We start from the raw sequence: 24,039 nt of genomic DNA on the forward strand, positions 1-24,039 counted from the left end.
GATTTTCAAATACGTCTCCACCCCATAAGTCTGTTTATTGCAGAGCAGGAAAAGGGGATCTCTGACTCCTCATGATACACCTGAGCTAAGTCCAATCCTCTTCTGCAACCAGCACAGCTGAGCATGGGCTCATGACTGATTTATTTCCCTACCTTTGTGGGCAGCTGGTGACCTTGCTTTCTTCTGCATGGAAGCACTGCCAGCTGGGTTTGGGTGTGTACTCACCTGAGCTGAGCTTGTCTGTGTTCACCTGAACTGCAGCCACAGCAGTAACCACCTTGCAGAACCTCTCTTTCCTGAGCTGAGTGCCAGCCTACTAAATTCATCAAAATAAATAGTATTTGTACATAGAATGCACATCTATGCACAAAACAGGTTGCCTGGGGAATGCAAGCTCTAGAGTTTATCGGCGAGTTGAGCTGTAACTCAGGGAGCACACACAGACCTTGCAAAATTATGTATCCTCTAAGTGCACCAAAGTGGCCAGAAAAGGGAAAACCAGCTGTGCATGTTTTTCTCTCTCCTCCTCTCACTTTGGGACTTAGCCTATAAAATAATAATATGCCTTTCCAGTATTATCATTTGTCTTGATTTTCTGTAGAGAATTGCATAACAGCGATAGCCCTATTAGCATTCAGCACTCAGTTCTTTGCTTTGTGCTTTCTCCCTTATTCCTTTTGCTTAATAAAATAATGAATTTTGCATTTGATAAATGCCTGACAGCTCAGGAGACTGGGCTGTCCTCTGTTTAGCCATTGAACAGGAAAACTTGGAACTCGCCTGTGTGACAGTCCCTTTGCAATGTGCCAGCTCTGTCCACACATTAGGGAGAATTCAAGCAAATTCAGATCACACTAAGCCAGTGATGCTGATGGGAACCTAATAGAGCAAGAGGGACTGAAAGCTGCCGCTGCCAGGGGGCAGTTAGTTACCAGATAGTCCCATTTGCAATTCCTATGATGGGAATAGGTTGAAAAATGCTGTGTGCAAGGGCTGCATGTGCAGGCTCAGAGCATTGTATAAGAGAACTATACCTGGAGCTGTAATGTATCTCTGCCATTAAAGCAAACAAGACTTCCTCACCTGCATTTCTGATAATCTCCCTTTCCTTCCCTGCAGAGGAAAACCCTCGGGGGTCTGGAAGGTACCTGTCCAGAAGGAAAACATGGGACCCCCTCCCCGGAGTAGGGAAGGAGGAGCTGATGCAATGCCTCACTGTGCTCTGGTGCCATCAGCTAAGAGGGTAAAGCTGGGCAGCGGGAGCCACAGGAGCAAAACACACCCTAATCCATGATTTCCCTCCCTGTGCCTAACTTGCTGTGGTGAGGTGTTCAGCTCCGGCGGCCTGGCTGCACCCAGGCTACAGCTCAGCGGTGTAGGGGATGATCTCCAGCAAATGCAATCCCCGGGCAGCACCAGGCACTGAGGAGCCCGGGCCAGCGTGGCTGCCACACACAGCGATAGTGCTTGCAGCACACAGCTGCTGCCCATGGGCGAAACTCTGCCTTGGTCAGAACAGGAAGAGGCAACATTTCCCCTGCCGTGAACCAGCAGGGGATTTGGGTCCCAGGGATGTAGGTCCGGCTGCCCAGAGCAGCAGCTGCAGCAGAAACCAGCAAAAGCTTCATTTAATCTGGTTACACCGTTGTAAATGTCTTAGGTGGGTCAGAAATGGTTGCTCAAGAGCATGAAATCTAGCAAGGGTTTGTGCCCCTCCCTCCTTCTTCGGGTACTGTTATGGCTTAAAATATTTTTATTTGTAGAGCTGAGAGAGGAGAAAGGCAAACTCTCACATCTTTTCAAGGCAATGGTGGTGTTTATTGAACTTTCTGACGCAGCCACTAGATGCCCCTCTTTTCTGATGACTGCTCCAGAGTGGGGCATCTGCCGGGATGCAGCAACCAGGGCCAGAACTCGGGGCTCTCGCTATAGAGAAATCCTGACTGCTTCATCCTCCTCTTCCCTAATGACCTTACAGTAAGCTGAGACTGGTGTTCTAGATGTGAATTTGGGAGAGACAGGGCTGGTCACTAACAGGAATGGTATCATCCATCTGCCTTTTTCCACTCTGCTTTTGTGGTGGCTCTGGAGGAGATGACATAAAACTCAGCCACCAGTGGCTGTGCATCTGGGCATGGCCACCTGTACCTGCAGGCCCTGTCCCTGTGACCGTGCAGCTCACTGCAGTGCCCAAGCCCTGGACCAGCACTCTCAGCCTGCCACTGCCCCTCGGGGCTGAATCAATCCAAAGCAGAAGAGTCAGTCTCCTGGCAAAGCCATTAACCCAAGAAGAAACATTTCCCAAATTAACCCTGAAGTGTTTCCTTGTGTACAGGTCCAGCAAGGAGACAGATTCAAACGGGAATTTGGCACTTGGTCAGCGTTAAGGAGCTTTTCTGAAATAGTTGTGCATCCAGAAGATTAGTGCTTGCACCATGTCCTTCCAGCTCCACAGAAGTAGGCACCCACAGTCAGCATAGAAAATCACATTTTGTCCATCTAACGTGATCTCTCCCCCAGAATGAACTTGGCTTAAGTAAGGATTTATTTGAGACTCTCTTAAATTAAGATGAACAGGTATTCCTGCTTCAGTGATTCCTTGGCCAGGCTTTGTGGGACTTGCAAAGTCCACTTACCAAAGTCCATACTGGGCCCTAAGGTAAGAGTGTGTGATAAATATTGCAGTCAGATACCCAACTCAGAACTCCTGTAAAACACAGCAGTGATTTATGGATTTGGAGTAAAAAGCCCTTGTTTGTGTCTGGGCATTCAGTCTCAGGAACATGGGAAATGTTAAGAGATCTTGCTTGAGCTTTTTTCTTAATGAGGTGAGCGACGTGATGGGAAACCTTCAGAAGAGAAAAAAGAGTGGGCTCTCAGGATGAGAACACTTATAAGGGGCTTCTGCTGCCTAATTCTTCCTGTTTCCAGGAGTAAGGCGCCTAATTAGCACTCCTGAATGTGATGTGGGCTCAGAGCTCTGAGTCATCTGGGAAGAAGTACTTTTTCAGTTGTCACTGTTGGTGAAGCCAAGAGCAGCTCAGAGGAAGAAGCACTAGAAATTCCTAGTGACCTAGTATCACAGAAATTACTGGTCTCTAAAATGCCTTTGCAGATGCTTAGAAACTAGTAGTTACTCCATCTGTCACCCACTGAAAGGAAAATGTTCCTTCTGCTTCCCTTCAGAAGCTCTGGATTAGGATGTAAAGTGCATGATACCACTACTTTCAGCATCCTGCTGCTAGTACCTATTTAGTGAGGTTTGATCCACTAGGTTTTGGTTATGAGGCATAAAAGCCTGGTAACCAGCCTTACAATCAGGCGGGTTTGTGGAGATGTATCCCGCAGCATATAGCACAGGCAGCCCTGGAGCTGGTCTTCCCCTAGACTGACACTGGGAAGGCCAAGCCACTTCTCTGGAAACCACACATCATCTGCCATGTTTTCATTGTGGGAGACAGAGCAAGGGCCCCGACATTTCATAAATTTTTTTTTAAAAAGTCTCAAATATACAATAGCAAATGAAGCCTGAATTAACTGATGTCTGTCTTTTCTCAGTAATTTCCTTGTGTTTTCCCGTGGGCCTGTGCTGCTCTGTAGGATTATGGCATTCCAGAGTCACTGGCATAATGATAACATGACTAAGAACTATGGAGACTCCACTCTCCACGTTAATTTGTGCCAAGAGAATACTGAAGGAAGTAGATAAAGGAGTCACTAACACTGAGTTACATTTTGCTTCTAAGAATTGCCTCCCAGAGGCTGTAGCCATTTTGCAACCTTTTTAATTTTCAGAGAAAATGCCTCCTGTGCCATAATTAAGAGTTTAGTATGCCACAGGGTCCTGCTTATCATGATAATGTATTTTGCTAAAGAACAGATAGACGTTTTGTAGGTCCTTTGAATATCTTTCAGCCAGTCCATTAGATGGGGCTGTGATACTGGGGATTTTAATCACCAATATTCATTATTCAGTTATTATTCATTCATTTTAATAAAAAAAGCTGCATATTTCCTTTGTTTCACAGGCAGCAAGATCTGGTGAGGGATTTCAAAGCATGGAATAGTTTGGTTATCTTCAGTATTGGCTAGCTACAGCCACAGATTTGCAGGGAGAACATCAGGCCCACCTTCCTCTTCTTCTCTTACAGAAGGCACAGGCATCCAAGGCAAAGACACCTATAAATGAGGCAAGCATCAGAAGACTTATGGGAAGCAGTCTTTTATCTCATGTGATGACTAATAGCATGTTCCCAATTGGAATATAGTTTAAGACCTCTACACAGTTCTTCAGTAGGGAAAAAAAAAAATATCTGTGCAATTGTTTTAACAATGGTGTGCAGAGGGCCCTGGAAATGGAAGACAGCATCAGTGTACCATCCCATTAAGAGAGGACATGAGATGTTATGGCAAAAAAACAGGTCACTCTAGTGCCTACTTGATGCAGGAAGATGCAAAAGGCAAAAGTAACTTCCCTGCTCAGCCAAGTCCTTCTGCCCTGCTTGTCATTGCCTACACCTGTGCTCTTAGGAGATGGCTCTTCAAAGGGGACCAGCGCTCATGGAGCACAGGACCTTCCAAAGCAGGTGCCCAGGGGACTTTCCTTCAGCAGCCCAGAGTCTGCTCTCCCCACATGCACGGTCAAGGTTTTGCTGGCAATTGTATGGACATTTGACAGAGGTGTTCCACAGACTAAGGGAATCATGGCTGGCTGTACGTGTGTCAGATAAATGGGGAAGCTGATAAGGTGTTGGGAAGTGGGAGACTCGGCATGACTTAAATGCTTTGGGTTCAGGAGTGGATATTGCTCTGGTTTTGGCTGGGATACAGTTAATTTCTTGTCAGTAGCTGGTCCAGTGCTGTGTTTTGGATTCAGTATGACAATGGTGCTGGTACCACACTGATGTTCTGGTTGGTGCTAAGTGTCGTGTTTATCCCAAAGCAAGGAGTTTTTTGTGCCTTGTGCTCTGCCAGTGAGGAGGTACAAAAAACACAAACCCAAAAAGGTGGGAGGGAGGAGCGTAGTTGGGACAGGTGACCTGAACTGGCCAAAGGGATATCCCATAGGCCATGATGGCCAGTATATAAAATGGGGGAGTTACCTGGAAGGGGAGCTGATTGGTGTTTGGGAAAGGGCAGGCATTGGTCAGTGTGTGGTGATCAACTGAATTGTGCATCAGTTGGTTTTTTTTTTTTTATTTTTTACTCTTCATTCTTATAAATTCTTCTAATTTACATTCTTTCCATTTTTAACCTATTCTTATCTAAACCTCCAGGTTTGTACTTAGATTTCCCCCTCAGATTCAACTTCAACAGGAAAGTAAAGGGGTTTATGAGTGTGGGGGACAGGAGTGGGGAGTGTGGGGTTGGGGATAGGGGTGTGGGGTGCCGGAACAACTAGCTTTGAGGTACTCAGTTACCAGCTGGGCAGCACCTCATAGCCTCTTTTCCTGAGCCACCAGCAGAGTGCCATGAGCAGCACCAAGAATCCAGCAAGGGCCCAGAACTGCCACTGTAGCAAGGTAGCCCAGAGCACCGGTCCCCACAATCCACCAGTCTGCTCCACAGCCTTGTATTCCAGCTCCTCCAGCATCCAGGTCGTCTGCCGGTTGAGGAACTCAGAACGCTGCTCCATGCACTGGAGTGTGTACTCATCCAGCTCGTCATTAACCACCACCACGTTCTGGAGGATGGCTTTCACCAGTGAGGCCAGGAACATGAGGACAGCCATGGCCTTCAGAAGAACAGAGAGAAGGACTTGACAGCTCTGCATTGTGCTCCATTTTTCATCCAGGGTGGACTCTGGCTTGTGTGTGCACTCACCCTGTCTCAGGCTGGACTAGGGCAGCACTGCTTGCTGCTGCCATTCGTACCCACCCCTTGTGACATCCCTTGTGCTGTCACTGGCATCAGAGACATCACAGCCAGGCCAGCCCCGCCCTTCATCCCCACCCCAGATCAGCTCCTCACAATGGCCCCAAGAAAATAAAGCCCTGACACCCACAAAGTGCAGACCCACTGCTCTGGAATGGCCCCCAGAGACTCCCTTTACAAAGCAGGACAAAGCTCCCTCGAACCCTTGGCAAACATAAAATTGGATGATGCAATTCCTGGGTGCTTTGCTCCTTGACATCCCCTGTAGTGAGATGGGATCAGTTCCCTTGGTGCTGATCTCTGTGCTTGTGGGGGTGCTCTTGGGACCTTTGTGACACCCCTGGGCGTGGGGTGCAGAGAAGGTCTTGAGGGTTCTCATGGATGAAAAGCTGGCCATGAGCCAACAGTGTGCACTTGCAGCCCAGAAAGCCAGTCCAATCCTGGGCTGCTTCAAGAGAAACATGGACAGCAGGTTGAGAGAGATGGTTCTGTCCTCAGCAGGCCCTACCTGGAGCACTGCATCCCAGCCTGGGCTCCACAGCACAAGAAAGATGTGGAGCTGTTGGAGCAGGCCCAGAGGAGGCCATGAAGATGATCAGAGGGCTGGAAAACCTGTCCTGTGAACACAGGCTGAGAGAACTGGTGTTGCTCATCCTGGAGAAGAGAAGGCTCTGTATGCTACATTTAAAGTACCTCTGAAAGTTAGCTTTCTGCTCTGCTTCATTAAAAAGGAGTAGCTACTCTGCATGCAGCCGATTGCTGGAACCGGTGACTTATAGAAGAGACCTGTAGCATACCTTTCATAAGCAATGTCTTACTGCTGTTGCTGATTCCTAGTCCACTCAATTTTTTTCTCCTTCCTCTTGTAGTTTTTCATACAAAAACTTTACATGCTGGGTAAAATTCTCAATCCGTAAGCAACAATATCCTAGCAACCCCAAGAATTTTCTTATTTCTCATTTGGCTTTAGGAAGGTGCATAGGGACAATGCCAGAAGTACATTCTGGTCTTATCCTTCTTTGCCCTTCATTTATTAGACACCCAAGATGTTTTACTTCTTTCTCTACAAACTGTAATTTTGTTTTAGAGAGCCTTAGTCCTTTTTCTCCCCAAAAGTTCAATAGCTTAACTGTGATATCTCGGACTTTCTCTTCCCCTCCACTCCAGTCATCTATTTTGTTTGATTTCTTTTTTATATCTGGCTATGCTTTAATAACAAAACTTAGTTTCAATAGTTCTTGACCTGCATCGCTTTTGAGATCTATTCCTGAGTACTGCTGCATATTCTTTATGAGTCTTTGTAACCAGGTGGTGGGAGGCTCATCCTGTTTCTGTTTATTCTCAAGTGCCTTTTTAAAATTCTGCCCTTTTGGTGCTACTTCTTTTATCCCCCTAATCACCATCCTTCTGTAGTCTGACATGCTATTCCTTCCCTCAGTTGTATTCTGATCCCAATTAGGCCTCAATATTGGAAATTTCTGTTCACTGGGTATTCCTCCTTGAACATCAGGTGGATTTTCTCTTTCCCAAATTCTTATCCCTGCAATTCTTATCATTTCTCTCTCTTCCAAAGTAAATAAAATTCCCCAAATAGATTGCATTTCTTCTAAGTGTAGATATTTGGACCTAAAAATTGATCCAATTGCTCTGCTGGCCCCCAGGGGTCCTCTAATATGTTACTCATCTCCCTTTTAAATTCTCTTACTACTGCACTAGTAACAGACACTTTCACAAATCCTACTTCCCTTGGAGGTCCCTGCATAGGTACCTCTCACAAGGGAAACATGGAAATATTTGCATTAACTTTTGAGGTGGTATTTGAAAGGGAGAATGGGAAATTATGAATGTCCTTCTTTAACTGCTCTAAATCTGTAATTCTAGTTCTCTGTGATAGCTGTTCTGTCGTATTGTGAGACTTTACCATTTCATTAAAACCAGTCCCACCATGTGGATCCACCATTTCATGGAGATCAGCCCCACCACATGGAGCAGCCACTTCATACACAGGACAGGTATTCCAGCCCTCTGATCATCTTCATGGCCTCCTCTGGGCCTGCTCCAACAGCTCCACATCTTTCTTGTGCTGTGGAGCCCAGGCTGGGATGCAGTGCTCCAGGTAGGGCCTGCTGAGGACAGAACCATCTCTCTCAACCTGCTGTCCATGTTTCTCTTGAAGCAGCCCAGGATTGGACTGGCTTTCTGGGCTGCAAGTGCACACTGTTGGCTCATGGCCAGCTTTTCATCCATGAGAACCCTCAAGACCTTCTCTGCACCCCACGCCCAGGGGTGTCACAAAGGTCCCAAGAGCACCCCCACAAGCACAGAGATCAGCACCAAGGGAACTGATCCCATCTCACTACAGGGGATGTCAAGGAGCAAAGCACCCAGGAATTGCATCATCCAATTTTATGTTTGCCAAGGGTTCGAGGGAGCTTTGTCCTGCTTTGTAAAGGGAGTCTCTGGGGGCCATTCCAGAGCAGTGGGTCTGCACTTTGTGGGTGTCAGGGCTTTATTTTCTTGGGGCCATTGTGAGGAGCTGATCTGGGGTGGGGATGAAGGGTGGGGCTGGCCTGGCTGTGATGTCTCTGGTACGAGTGACATCACAAGGGCCGTCACAATGAGCAGCAGGTATAAGTGGCAGCAGCAAGCAGTGCTGGCCCAGGCCAGCCTGGACGAGTGTCAAGTGGACACACAGGCCACATGCTGCACTGGACGGGAGCACAAACACGGGCACCCAAGAGAGCGCTTCCCCCTCTGCATCCAGCCCCTTGCAGGCGCACCTTGTGAAGGGCACAGTGCCACCCCCGGGACTGGGTGCAGGCTTTACTGCCTGCCAGCTGCCTAGCCCCCTCTCCTTCCTGCCTGCTGTCTTCCATCCCTTCTTCCCTCACTGCCAGCTCCCTTAGTTTCTCTTTTCTTCCTTCCTTCCTTCCCTTCTCAGCCTCTCCCTTCTCTTGCAGGTCATAATGGTCTTACTACTCCTCTTCTGGCTTGTGCTACGGATCTACAATTATATCAGTGTGTACCTGAATGAGGACCTCAATCAGCAGAGGACTCGGATGCTGCAGGAGCTGGCCCACGGGACCATGGAGCAGAGTGTCAGGTTGTGGGGAGCCATGCTCTGGGCTGCCTTGCAGCAACGGCTGTTCTGGGCTATTGCTGGAATCCTGGTGCTGCTCTTGGCACTCTGCTGGTGGCTCAGGAAAAGGACCTGTGAGGTGGACAACAGCAGGGACTCAGAGAGTGAAGAAAGTGAGGAAGAAAATCCTGCTGAGATGAATATGATCTGGATCTTTTCAAGACGCTTCCAGCTGTCAGTGCCGAAGCTGGCCTCCAGGAGACGGGTGGTGCAGGAGCTGTTGAGTGACCTTCTCAATGTCTCCCATAGGCTCTTTTCAGACAGCTTCTTCCCGGTGCTGGAACCAGTCATTGGGGTGGGCAGTGCCTGTGAAGGTTGGAGTCCCCAAAAGGAGGAGGATGTTGTCTACTGCATGTTTGTGCCCTTGAAGCCGCCCCCTGGGTATGCCTTCCACCTGGAACCGGACACCACGGGGGACATGCCACAGACGAGCATGCGTGTCCGTGTGGAGCTGGTGTGCACTTGCACCAGGAAACAGAACATGCTGTGCTTCCTCCACCACTCTGAGGAGGAGCTGAAGAGAAATCAGGTGGCCAGCCTTCTACACACCCTTTGCACTGGCCCTTACCTAGATGTGGAGAAAATTGCCCTCTGGTTCCAGACATTTGTGATCTCAGCCTGGTCGGTGGTGCCTCAGTCCCGTCACTATGAGGTGCAGGTGCTGCCCTCCAGCCGCTCCTGCAAGATGAAGCTGACGAAAGCCTCCGGGAGAAGCCTTTTTGTGGAAATTATATTTAGCGTGCAGCAAGGTGACTCGGACATCTTCCTGAGTAGCCAGCCTACAGAGGCCCGACTGCCCCCCAGCACGACGTGGCTGGAGACCTATGCTGTGGCAGAGGCAAAGTTTTTCAGGCATGTTGCCAGGCAGGCCCCACCACACAGCTGCCACCTCGAATGCCTGCGGCTCTGTGCTCGCCTTCTGGAGGGCTCAGGCTTTTCTATCTATGCCTTGAAGACCACAGTCATGCACCTCCTGACCCTGATTCCTCTATCAGAATGGCAGCACGGGTATCTCCTGCTGCGGGTGGACGATATCATGCGCTACCTGCGCTGCTGCCTGGAGGAGAAATGTCTCAAGCACTTCTTCTTTGGCAACGAGGACATGCCTGAGGAGATCTCCTTGCCCCCAGCCTTCCAAAAGGCACAGCCCCTAAACCTCTTTCAGCACCTGGCACAGGATCCAGCTGCCCAGACCGAGGCAATGCAGGAGTTTGATGAGCTGAATCATCACCTCTACTTTGGGTTCTGAATGAGACAACTGTAGCATCATAGAATCGTAGAACTGTAGAAGTGTAGAATGGTTAGGTTTCTAGGAAAACACTTTCAATATCATTCTAACCATACTTTGACCTGGAAGCTTTAGCTGATGTAAAGTTTACAACAAATGGTGTGTTTGAACAAACACTGTGTCTCTGAGCATCCATACCTCACCTTGGCGTGGAATGCAGCTGCTCAGCTACCAGAGTCAGGGATTATTTGGTAGAAGACCTGAGGTGGTGGGCTCTGGTTTCTCTGATTCCCTACCTACAGCTCCCCCACCTGTCCGTGCTCCTGCACTGGGGAAATCGGAATAATTGGTCACCCTCCACAGCTGTGCTCACTGCCAACTGGCATTTAATGTTGCTGCCCTCCAGCTGCTCCTGCAAATTCCCTTTTTGAGAGAGTCCATTCCTCCTGTGAGCTTTACTGGCTGCAAAGATGGCAACAAATAGTATATTTGAGTAAACGCTTCGTTTGTGAGTCTCCCTGTATCACTTTGTCAGGAAGCACTGGCAGAGGGTGCTGGCTGCTCAGCTGCTGCAGAGTCAGGGAGAGTTTTGCAGGAGAGCTGCTTGGTGGGCTGGATATAGCACTTGAGGACAGAGTGGGCTGTCTGGTTTCAGGATTCCCTGTTGTTGTGGGTTAATCCCAGTAGGCAGTTTGGCATTGCACAACAATTTAACAATTTAATAATTGAAAGCAAATAAATTAGAAGAATTTATAAGAATGAAGAGTAAAAAATAAAAAAAAAAAACAAACAAAATAAAAGCAAGTGATGCACAATTCAATTGATCACCACACGCTGACCTATGCCTGCCCTTTCCCAAACACCGATCAGCTCCCCTTCCAGGTAACTCCCCCATTTTATATACTGGCCATCATGGCCTATGGGATATCCCTTTGGCCAGTTCAGGTCACCTGTCCCAACTATGCTCCTCCCTCCCACCTTTTTGGGTTTGTGTTTTTTGTACCTCCTCACTGGCAGAGCACAAGGCACAAAAAACTCCTTGCTTTGGGATAAACACGACACTTAGCACCAACCAGAACATCAGTGTGGTACCAACACCATTGTCATACTGAATCTAAAACACAGCACTGGACCAGCTACTGACAAGAAATTAACTGTATCCCAGCCAAAACCAGAGCAATATCCACTCCTGAACCCAAAGCATTTAAGTCATGCCGAGTCTCCCACTTCCCAACACCTTATCAGCTTCCCCGTTTATCTGACACACGTACAGCCAGCCATCATTCCCTTAGTCTGTGGAACACCTCTGTCAAATGTCCATACAATTGCCAGCAAAACCTTGACCGTGCATGTGGGGAGAGCAGACTCTGGGCTGCTGAAGGAAAGTCCCCTGGGCACCTGCTTTGGAAGGCCCTGTGCTCCACGAGCGCTGGTCCCCTTTGAAGAGCCATCTCCTAAGAGCACAGGCGTAGGCAATGACAAGCAGGGCAGAAGGACTTGGCGGAGCCGGATCTTCTTCTCTTCTTGCAGTTCCCCTATCCTCCTTCCAGCCCTTCTCATAGATGGGTGTCCCATTTGCTAACTTCCACTCCCCTGGGACCTCCCGGGTTACCTGAGACTGCTGGTAAATGATTGAAAGGTGCTCAGGGAGCACTTCTGCCAGCTGCTGCACTATCCTTTTCTGGATCCCATCTGACTGCATAGATTTGTGTCTGCCTAAATAGTGTAGCAAGCCACTGACCATTTCCCTGTCCCTGTCTTTCAGCTCAAGGGTCTGGGTACCCACAGAACAACTGGTCTTACTGTTAAAGACTGAGGCAAAAAAGACATTAAGAACCTCAGCCTTTTCTTCATCTTTTGTCATTATGTTTCTGCATACATCCAGTGAAGGATGAAGATTCTCCTTAGCTCTCCTTTTGTACTTATAGCAACATCTTTTATTGCTCTTTACTGTAGTAGCCAAATTAAGTTTCAGTAAAGCTTTTTCTGTTTCTGATGTTTTTCTAATTTTTCTCATTTCAATTCTAATTTTCACCCTGCTAACCTCATGATATCACTGCAGTCCTGAATTGCCTGCCCCTTCTTCAAAAGGCCATTAACCCTTTTTTCCCCCCTTAGTTCCAGCCAGCTCATCTTTCAGCACCTGGAGATAGCCTACTCCTGCACCTTTAAGATTTCCTTCTTGAAGAATCTCCAGCCTTCCTGAACTCCTTTGCCCTTCCTGAACTCCTTGGCACTGCTTCCCAAGTGACTCTGTGAATTGGTCTCCTAAACAGGAAAAAATCTGCCCCCTGGAAGTCCAGGATGGCAGTTGTGCTTACCACCATCCTTACTTCTCCAAGAACCAAAAATTCTATCATTTTATGATTTTTATGCCCAAGACTTTAATGCCAAGAAAGGATGCTGCCTTGTAACAGATGAGGGAAATCAGGCTTCCTTATTTCTACAAACTTAAAAAAGACATTAGGCCTGTGTGAAACAAACATGTATACCCCAGCTGAGCAAGGCAAAGTTACCCTTAAGCGACAGCACAAAAGTTCAGTGAGATAATCACATTAGCATTACTGAGTTAGCCATGCATGTGAAGCACAATACAGCTCCTATTTCCTATTTGTCTACATTATGAATCTAAAATATTCATATTTTATTGTCTTGTGTTGACAGCAAACTGTTAGAACAGAAGAATGGCTGGTTTTGTGTCTGGAGCTTCATGTCTTATTTAGTGCAAGATTGAATGGCAAGCAGAATTAATCAGATTCTCGAGTGCACTTTATCCAAGGTTGTTCACACTAGCAGTCCTTAAATAAGCTGGGAATAGGAATCTGGTGTTCTTTCCATTGGCTGGGATGTATATATTGCACCTGCTCAAAAATCCTGAGGGAATTGAGCACTCAACTCCTATGCAATTTTAAGTAAGATTTTAAGATTTAACCTACTTAGTGCCTCTCTGAAAAGGCCGGGTTCAAGCCAGGATGTGCATGTGGCTGAAGCCTACTCTGATTTGACAGCACCCTTCAGCTCTGTGCTGGTGCTTCTGGCACCTGTCGAAGCAGAGATGCAGTCTGCACCCAATGCTATGGGAAGCAGGCAGTGGGGAATATCAGCTTGGGACAAAACATCAAACGGATCTGAAACACTATTCATGCTTTAACAACCTTTCGTATTTTCCTGCATTTTTGTAATGCAGGGAAATGTAATGTAATGTAAAGACTAGAAGCGTGGTCTTTGTGTAACATCCCGGTCTGTGGGCCTGATGGAAAAACCCCAGGGGAACTTCTACACTGTTGTGCTGGGGTTTGACTTGGGAAGCAGGAGTTTTCTCTGCCACTGCTCCCTGAGTAGCAGCTTCTGTGGCTGCTCCCTGTCAGCGCCAAGGGAGAAAAGCTGTGTGTGCTCTCCATAGAAAGGGTTTCCCTGATATGCTGCATGCTGGTCCCTCAGCACAGGTGGCCACAAGGAGCTTGGCAGCTGCCTCCTTTAGGGAATCACAGAAAGCAGCTTTGCCTCAAGAGCTCAGCGTGGCGAAGGGCCCAGAGCAACCTGTCATGCTGCCTGTCACACCTGTCAGAAGGAAGCTGTAATGAAAACAAGTAACTTTCAATAATGCCTCTGCCTTCACTTGGAAATAATGAAAACAAGCACAAAGCAGGCAAGGAGCCCTTCTTGATCTGTATGTTACTGTTCCCTACAGTCACACTGTCACCAGTCTACCCTGGAACAGGGTCCACTTGGCCGCAACAATCTCCAAGGTGTTATTGGCCCCACAAAGAACTGAGTGCTAAAGGACCCCCCTAACATAAATTACTCTTAAAAAAAAAAAAAAAGTATGGAATGATTTTGCAATTGCTTTTCAGTTTTTAAAATTGCTGTTGGAAGCTGCTTTTCCTATAGGACCTTGCAGAGCCCCTGCTTATTCGAGTGAGGAGGAAACTCCCTTCTTTGGTGGTCTTCATGGAACACCAGCCAGTCTCCATCCCCTCTGACTCCTCCTGACAAAAGCAGGAGTGGCATGGGCTCTTCATCCCAATCTCCATGGGAGTTTCCACCCCACTGACTCTGCTAGGAACAGGCTGCACACTTATTACACAACTTTGGTGTGTAGTCATGCAGTCATGACTATCAGCAAATGTCTTCATCCCGCAGTTTTCACTGTTCTTTATCTCTTCTTAGTTTGCAAGAAGCCATGCTAGGAGGGAAGGGGAACAAAAAATATTCTGTGAAGCTCTCTAAGTTACACAGTGGTTTTACAGATCATATTGCTAGGAAAAAACTGCCCCTGAAGACCAGTACTCTAGGGCCCTGAAGGTTTTCACCTCTTTTCAAATAAATCTATCGACATTGCGTGGGCACTGTGACAACCCTGGGAGGATGGACTATTCCAATAGCATGTTTTAAAAAATGACAACATAAAATCATTAATTTATTTTTTTAGAGTGCATTTCACAAACTCAGCTCTCATACTGCAACCTGGCAAATCGAAAGTCTCTCTGCCTTATGTTGGTTGCTCATTTTCCACATACTTCTCAGAAAATCTTGTTGAATCCCCACATGACACATTATGTGCTTAAATTAGTACTTAAATAGACTACTGAAAGTTTATTGCTCTCATCTTTGTCATTCACTGGGTGTGCCTGTCCCCTCCTCCTTTTTGTCTGCTGAATGAAACTGTCAGAAACACAGCTTTACCACAGCAGGGCATTTGCAATGGCAGCAAAAGAATAAAAGAAGCATTTTTTTCCTAATCTCTCAGTGCACTTCATCATCCTCCATCACTGTAAGCCTACCAAATTTTAAGTTTAGAAGTGCATCCTATAACAATATCTTCCTACAGCACAAACCCAAACTATTTAGGCAAACTAGTGATTATTCTTCCACACTAACATCAACATAAAGCAGATTAGAAGAATTAAATGCACAAGAGTGCACTTCTTTTATGATTATGCACCCTTAATCTTCAGAAGATGGTTAATTACATTTTAAGCAGCATAAGAGCCCTAACATATTTGTATGTTAATAAAAATTCTCACCGGGGGTTTAAATCTAACATGTATTCACAGGTATAACTAATGGCATTTTTCAGTAATGCTGTGAAAAAATATGCCTGTAAGTTAGTACCTTCACACAGGAAACTGCTGGGAGTTTTTAATTTAGTCTCTAACTATTCTCCTAATCATTCTCTTATCATGCTGGGATGGCTAAATGCATACAGATTATAATGATGGTGTGCACCCACCACAGCAGTGTCAGTGATGACAGTTTTCAGTGCTTGAAGTCAGGCTGCTGCAATCAGAGTTCTGCAGCAGAGGGAAGCAGGGAAGGAACAGGGATGACACTGCAGCCCTGTGGTTTCACAAGAACTCATGTTCGCTGCTTTAAGGATTATTCCAGTTCAGAAAGGGGTTAGCCTCTACCTAGGACAGGCCCAAACATCTCTGTGATTCAGAGGTTTTAGGACTAAATGTTATTTATGTTATTATTAGGAAACTATTAGGAAAATTTTTTTCACTGAAAAAACTGATTAGTCATTGGAACAGGCTCCCCACAGAAGTGACAAGGTCACCATCCCTGGAAGTATTCGAAAAACAAGTAGACATGGCACTTTGTGATATGATGTAGTGAGCATGGCGGTGTTCAGTCAAAGGTTGGACTCAATGACCTAGAGGTCTTTTCCAGCTTTATTGATTCTGTGATTCATACTCAAGAGTGCTGAAGGTTCAAAAAGACTTCTTTCCTACAAATCCTCCTAAGTGAAGACAACACCTGTCATTTTTCTTTGCTTCCAACCTCCAAGAAGGCAGAGCACTGGCAATCACAGAGGAATCTGTATTCTTTCTCTAAATCTGCTTCTTGGAAATTTCAATTTCAGATGGTCCAGGATTTAGGCTAGGGTAAGACTACGATTCAGGATCAAAACCCTCTTTGTTTTCAACCCAAGCCAGCTTCAGAAAAACAGAAGGTGTGAATTTCTAGAGGGGAAGGAAGAGACAGCATACCAAAATGGGAATCACGTTCTTTCTTCCCGGATTGACCCACTAGAGGGACTCATTTCATTCCCTGAACGAGAGCAGAACGAAGCAAGCTCAGGGGAATAAGTGTCATGGGGAAAGGGAAAAGGCAGGTGCTGTTGATGCTTCCTGCAAGTGCCGAGTTCAGTGGCCACAGGCTTTGTCCTTCCCTGGGGTGTGTTTCTTCTGTTGGCTGACCAGCATCATGCCAGTTTCCTCTGGAGGGGCCGCCTGATTTTCAGGAAAAAGAAACTTTACAGCTCAACTTTATTTTTCTCTGCTGTTTGGTCATTTCTTCCCACAGTGGATTTTCCTCATGTCTACCTCCCAAAGCAGACACTGTCATTCCAAGACATCCCCAGGGCATAAAGGATAATTTGGGAAAGGAGGAAAGAGCTGAACTTCTGAAATATGCTGCCTAATTATTAGTATTCCTCATTTTGAGCCTTATTTGTGGCAAGGATGACTCATTGCCCTTGAACACCCACTGGCTATCTATTTCCTCTAATGCTGCTTTCCTTTTTGATTTTCCGGATACGGATAGCTGACTACTTATCTATTCCCACCGTTAAAATGATGCATAACTGCTGCATGTGGATGGAAACATTATGGACACTGAAATGTCATCACAGCCCCATTTGCTCATCTGCTGTTATTTACTTTCCAGCAGACAATATTTAGTACAAGGCACACACAATGCAGAAGTCAGCACAACATTTATCACATGGATACCAGGACATACAACGCATGCTGCCATGGATCAACAGAAACAGTCTGGGCTGGAGGATTTACAGAGCTCCCCATCTCTCTTCAGGCTCTGTACAAATTTTCCCTGGCTGAGACGCTGTAGTTCTGGAAAGGAGCCAAGGCATGGCAATGTGCCAGTGGGAGGGGTTCCCGAAACAGGGAGATGTAGGGATCTACTGTCAGAGTGACCTTCCTTTCTGTCTGGTGGATACAACCCTGTACTGGTTTCCTCCAAAGCCTGCCAGAACCACCCCTGCACACCATGCTCCCTGGGAGGTTTGCACAGTACTCCCTGTGTCATTCCACTGGTGAGGCTTTTTGTGGATGCTCTGTCTAGAATAAGACATCTTTGGAAAAGCGTTCTGAAGTCCTGCCACACAGTCAGGTCACATGAAACAAATGCCCAGCTATCCAAAACCTTGTCCCAGGGAAATCAATAGTCTAACAGGGATGGTTTAAAACCCTTCAGTCCTTCAAACCACTAGTCACAGTACCTTACACCTGTGCATTATCATGTGCTGTGACCTTTATAAACGCCCCACAAAAATTGCCCCATAGCAGGAGAGTTTCCACTTCAGTGAGGGAACTTAGCAGAGGAATACTGCCCCTGGAGAGCTTGCAGCGACAGTAAGACGTCTTACAGTGGTTATGAAGACATTGAAACAGGCTGCCCAGGGAAGTTGTGGAGTTACCATCCCTAGTGGTGTTTAAAAATCACGTAGATGTGGCACTTGGGGACACGGTTTAGTGGTGAATGTGGCAGTGCTGGGTTAGTGGCTGGACTTGATGATACTGGAGGTATTTTCCAACCTAAATTATTCTGTGGTTCTTTTATAATAGCCAAGGAGTGAGTCTTCCCTGACAATGAACTAGCAGTAATGAGGATGCTGGCCTTGGGTTCTATGGGGACTGTTTCTGTGCTTCTGTGAGAGTCTCCAAAAGAATGGATTGGTCATCTCTTGAAGGCAAGTGGTGGGGCACAGCAGGCAGGGGACTGTACCTCACAGGGCTTTAGATCTCTGGAGGTTGGGAGATTGTTGGTGCATACCTGACTCCAATTTATTGTTTATCTGGCACCCACCCTCAGCCACTTTTCGAAGAAAAAATTCTGCATTAGCTGGACCTTTGGTGACCATTCTGATGTACTTAGTGCCAGAGATTTCCAGGAGAAGCCAAAGGAAAATCTCATCTATCAGAGGACGATGAAAAGCAAGTTTTGTAGTGTGATGGAGCTCTTCTGTCTCCCATTTCTTTCTTCTTACTGATTCAGCTTTCTTTCAGTCAGCATGTGTCAAAACTTCTGGCTTCACATTTGCATCAAGATGCTCCTCAGAGCCAATCAGAAAACTATCTTGGAGTGCTGAAGAAGAGCAAAGCAACCACAAAAAGGTGTAGGGATAATAGCAAACAAACAGAGCTGCTTGGAGAGCACTGGCAATGGGTGCAAGGTGAAGGCACCTGGGACAAAATCCTCAGCCAGTGCCAGACTGGGGCTCAGACTTGCTGCTCCCCTGAAGCCAGATCTGCTCCAAATAATTGTTTCCTTTTCCTTCCATGTGGTTCTGAATTTTTTTATCTTTTCCTTTTGATGCCCTTTTCAAACAAGGAGCTTTGCCATATGGAAATCTGCAGTTAGACCAGCCCTTGGTTGCCTCATATCTGCCACATAAAGTCAGTCACTTTCGACATCTGGAGGCAGCTGGCTGGAGTGGTTGGATCCAGCTTCAAACTACATTCACATTTGTTGGGCTTGTCCTCCAATCCCAGTTTGAAGATCTGCTTTGATATAAAAGGAATGACAAGTTTGTAAGTGTTACAAGAGCGGCCTCAGTGCAGGACTGAGGAATGGCTTTTCCAGGTCACATCAGAGACCCACCAATCCCTGTGTCCTCCAGCTTGGCCCAGGGCAGCCGGACACAGAAGGAAGAGGATACAGATGTTGCAAGAAGGTGGCCACATTTCCTCAGCATCTGGTATCTGAGATCAAGTAATTCAGTCAGATATACATTAATTACTTGCAGTGGAAGGGTAGGCACAAGAGTTGGTCATCTAGAGGTAATACAAATTTCTGATACTGTATGCATTCAAGAGCACCATTTTAAGATCTTCTGTCTCTTTGCCACCCAGAGAATTTCTGGATGCCCCATTCCTGGAAGTGTCAAGGCAAGGTTGGATGGGGCATTGGGCAACCTGGTCTAGTGGAAGGTGTTCCTCCCATGACAGGAGGTTGGAACGAGATATCTTTAAGTTCTCTTCCAACCCAGTGATTCTGTGATTCTAAATCAACAGCTGCTGTCCTGATCCCTGGTCAGAGCCACATGGTACACTTTACCAGCTGAGGTGAGAGGGGAAAGAGGTGGTCTTCATACTTAGAGTCAAGAGGATAGAAATACTCTCAGATGTGAGGGGCTGTGGGTACCAATGGGAATCCTGATTCAGCATGGATGCTGTGAATCTCCACTGGGCTAATAGGCAGGAGCAAGACTGGAAAAAGTGATGGTGATGGATTCAAATGCTCAGACTGGTTTTTCTGCCTGCTCTTCACCTCCTGCTTCAGGAACCCGTATCTCTTGATTGCAAATAACTTGGCTTTGGAGCACCTCATGTGGAGTCTTTGTGGATATGGATGCATGCAGAGAATAGGAAATTAAAATTATGGAAATACAAGGTGTTTGCAAAATATTTCAAATTGGATACCAGTTTTATTAATCTTAATGTTGGATTGCTGATGTTCAAGGTGACATGTCACAATGACCTAAAACAACTTCTCCCCTTTTGCAGACACAACAAAAGTATTTTCAGTTGTGTAAAAACTTCATCTAAGTGCAAGCTGTGGTCTGGAAGTCACTGCTCCACACAAGGAAGGGATTTGATTGTGACACCTAGAGTGCAAGAGGTTGCAGATTTCCCATTTGCATCCCCCAACCCTGCTCCAGCTGGATGCAAATAATTCTTTCCTTCTCCTCAGAGTCCTTTCACTCTCACCTTCCTTTCATGGCCCTTTGACTGGGACAAAAGCAAAAGCTGTTACCTGAAAATTTACAAAAACAAAGAGTCAGGAAGCATGGGGTCAGCTTCAGTCTTGCCAGAGATTTGCCATGACTATGAGCAGGTCACTTAATCTTATCTCAGCACCACAAGTGATAAAGGCCTCATTGATATCATATTAATCTGCAATCAAAGCTTCCCATAAAGATTACAGGATTAAGCTACTGCAGAAACGTAATATTCTTCATCTGGATGATCCCTTTGTTCCAAGAGCTCATGTGTATTATTGTCATTTTCACATCTGTTCATCACTTGGAGAAAATGTCTTTTGTCCCTTAGTAAGCTCAAGCATACATTTCCCGTGCCACTTTCCCCCACACTATTATTTTAAAATCTAAATAGATTTTCTAAAGGTTAGGACATGTGTAATTAAAATCAAGTTGGCAGCAAAGAACTATTTCATTCACTCCATATAATCCTCCAGTTGGAAAGTGGGTGGGGAATTTGAACTGATCTCGCACTTACTGACAACAGCAAGGCTGAGGTCACAGACATGACTAGTGACGCTGAATGTTCATTGTGACATTTGTTATGGGAGTTTAATTGTTCAGAAGTTTCATTCAGTACTTTCTGAAAATGAAGATTTGTAAGGTAATTCCAATGAGCATCCCAGAAACACAAATCACTTCTGTAAGTCATGACTTTTGCACTCACACTGGGAATTGCACATTGTAAGAAATGTAGATACTGCTCAGCACTTCTACTACTCATAATTTTTCTTTTCAGTGTTTTAACTTCCTTCAGTTATATATGAAGTAGCTCCATTCTCCTTGCAGACTCCTACCCAATATCTTGTAAAAGTAAATTAACTTTAAAATTGGAGGTAGTTCTCCAGAGAAGTAATTCAGCAATAATTTAGCCTACAGAAGTTCCCAAGTCTGCAATTTATTGATTTAGTTAACAGTTTGTACTGACTAGATAACAGTTTCTTATCTTATTACCCTGTGTTTTCATGACATCCAACCTGTCTGGTAGAAGGAATATCCATCTTTGGTAGCTTACAATTGCTAAGAGTAGCTGTTAAGAGTAGCTCAAAACTTGCTTTTATTTCATTTTGGAGTTTCAAAGATTATTACTTGAAGGACTGGCAAATCATTAAAAAGAGTTACTTTTCTTCACAGGGAAAACAAAAAAAAAAAAGAAAAAGAAAAAGTGATTGTTCAGTTGTGTCTCTAAAAGGGAGACAGTTCTGCACTTCTGGTACTTGCACCAAATCCTCAGCTGCAGTTCCCATCCAGCCTGCAGAAAGTGTTGATCACATCACCCCACTCTCTGTGCAGCAATAAATGCAGATGAGGTGTGGTTGCCTGGAGGATGGAACAGCAGAAGGTATCAATGCACTTTATGATGCTTGGCAGGAAAGACAGACTACACTGTACAGTTTTTTTGAGACAGACTAGAAGTTGATCACTGACACTTGTGGCTGAGAAAAGGTTCCACAAGGTCAGAGCTGCTAAAATTGGACTCATAAAGAGGAAAATGTGAGGACAGCAGGGATAATACAAAGCAAATGTTGGGTACTTTTGGGTTTGTGAAACTGCTTTGTTTCAACAATACTCACAAACATTTCATTCTTGGTTTCAGAGGATATTTGAATGATTAGGTAGTTAAAAGACTTGTGAACAGTGTCTGTCTAAATTGCAAAGAAAAAACCCAAACAGGCATTGAAGTCAGAGTTCACACACATGTTACAGAACTGACATGTTCATCAGGAGTGCTCTTGTGCTCCCACAGAAATGCTTGTTCTGTGCTACAGACAGGAACTGGAAAACACTCCTCACTCAGCTGACCAGTCACACCTCAACAAATGCTGAGCAAGCTTTCAAAGGTATTTTTAGGCACGAACAGTAAATAAGCCCTTCTTCAATTTGTCAGCTACTGCAAGTTAGATTCTTACTGAAGTTTATGAGCTCAGAACTGGCTCACGTGATGAAGAACGGAAAGAAGTCAATGGCACAATTTTCAGCAGGTTTCTAGGGACCAATTTTCCCATTTCTCTAATGCCTGCACTAATAAGCCCTTCTTCAGAGCAAGGAGAACACAAGACCTATACTATAAATCTCATGGGGAAGAAAGTTTTCACTCTTCCCATTGTGCTGGTGGAGATCCAGTTCTTTATCTGGCTTGGTATGAAACTAAGAATTGTTTCTTCTTCATTAAGGGCAATCACACTATTTTGTAAGAAATACACCCAGCCAGACCAATTCCATCTCCTGATAGACCTACCTGCCGAGACTGGCCTAATTTTTCACAAGAAAAACCTATGTATTCTGCTACCTTTAAACAGATCACATTGCTAGAGCTGAGGTTTGCCTTCCTGCAGGCTCTGGCTCTGCTATTGCTCACATCATACCCTCAGAGCAGACCTCTTGGATTCCCTAATGTTGGGATAGTTTAGAAGGCTATATAGGGGTCTGTAGGTGTTCTACATTCATGTGTAGTGACTACTTCCCCATCACAGCCTAAATACCACTCAGTATCACCTTCTCAGGCCTGTCTTCTGTTGAACCCCCTGGACTAAAAACCACACAATGCTCTTTAACCTTTCCAGTGTGCCAAAAGAAAGTAGGTTCGTCCATCTACTCCATTTCCTGAGCTGTGTGATGATCAAGTGACTGTTCTGCTCCTTCTGCCATTGTTTTGAGACTGAGGACCACAGGAATCCAGACACATTAGCAAGCTGACAGACTCTATCAGTTGGTGCAGTAGTTTCAGCCCACATATCAGATACCCTCTCCTAGTCTGTAGCATTGGCAAACTTGAAGATGTGTCAGAGATTCCTCACTCAGAAGACCAGTCAGTGTGTGCTATCCCTGGCCCTCTTTGCAGGACTTCTTTCACTTCTTTTCAAGATGACCTCCTTGTTATGAGTCCATAGGGTCTTAGTGGGGCTCTTGATGCATCTCAGTTTTCTTTTTCTTCTGAGAAAGCCAGTGTCCTCAAGCAGAGTAAAGCTGATTTCCTTTGCATGGCAGAGCACATGCTCAGTCAATAAGCAACACACTTCTCTGAGCACCAGCCAACTCATAAACCAGTCCCTGGGAGCTTTGTCTGCTTCTTTTGCTTCTGAAGCAATCAGAGAGGATGAGTGTTCACAACTCCACTGCCTGCACACCCAGCAGAACAGGAGCACAGCTCTGGCTAAGACAGCCTGTGTGACTCAACTGTCCCTGCAAATGTGACAGCCTTTGTTAGGAAGAAAACCTGGGGTTTGGTACCAAAATAAACTCAACCCTGAGTGCAGCTGAACTGCTTGGCATTATCAGACAGGCTGTGTAGCACAGTTCCAGCTCTGTTCTCCCGAGCTTTTTCATAACTGTCTGGCTTAACACCCCTGAAACCCTCTGGCCAGCATATTCACAGGTATGAACAGAGAAGTCTGAGCTGTGCTTTATCTTTTTCTCCTGAAAAATGCCCTAGTTTGAACTTTCCAGCCAGTTATTCCAAGCTGTGGCAGCATTAATCAAACTAATGATATCTGGTTATCTGCAGGAAAATCAATATTATATGGCACAAAAAAGAATCCCACAATTAATAGTGTACCATACAGTGTCTGTGTTCCTGTGCCAGTCTGAACATATTATAAATTGCTTTTTTTTTTTTTTTTTTTTTTTTTTTGTGTCTACTCCCTGGAGGAGAATGTGGTATAACGAGGGTTATTGGAACCCTGCAGCTGCCCAAGGATAAGATAGCTTAGCTGTTGGTTTTACTGTGTTACTCATGCAAGGTTATTATGGTCATGGATGCCAGTGACAGCCTCGGGTCTCTGTTCTGCCCAGACACTTTGTGCAAACTGTATTGAAATAACAGCTCCTAGGATAAAGCCCCAGAGAAAAGAGATTGCAGAACTAAATGAAGCCACAGTGACCTGTGGTTTGGGGGACTCCAAATCAGCTGTACCAAGAAAGGGAACATCCATCACCTCAGCCTGCTCTATTCCTTTAGAAAGAAAAAGAAAGCATGGGGCTCTTCTCCAAACAATGCTGTGGTCAGGAACT

The 24,039-nt window shown here is 45.7% G+C and overlaps 1 protein-coding gene across 1 annotated transcript; it reads left to right on the top strand.

The window, feature by feature from the left end:
* Positions 1 to 4,396: 4,396 nt before the first annotated feature.
* LOC138112067 (inositol 1,4,5-trisphosphate receptor-interacting protein-like 1) lies at positions 4,397 to 10,427 on the top strand. Its single transcript, XM_069018756.1, has 3 exons — positions 4,397 to 4,466; positions 4,531 to 4,586; positions 8,835 to 10,427. Exons 1-3 carry the CDS (start codon positions 4,397 to 4,399, stop codon positions 10,260 to 10,262), a joined length of 1,554 nt encoding a protein of 517 aa, XP_068874857.1. The 3' UTR covers positions 10,263 to 10,427.
* The last annotated feature ends 13,612 nt before the right edge of the window (positions 10,428 to 24,039 follow it).

Source organism: Aphelocoma coerulescens, chromosome 5 (genome assembly GCF_041296385.1).
Source record: "Aphelocoma coerulescens isolate FSJ_1873_10779 chromosome 5, UR_Acoe_1.0, whole genome shotgun sequence".
Classification (NCBI taxonomy): Eukaryota; Metazoa; Chordata; class Aves; order Passeriformes; family Corvidae; genus Aphelocoma; species Aphelocoma coerulescens.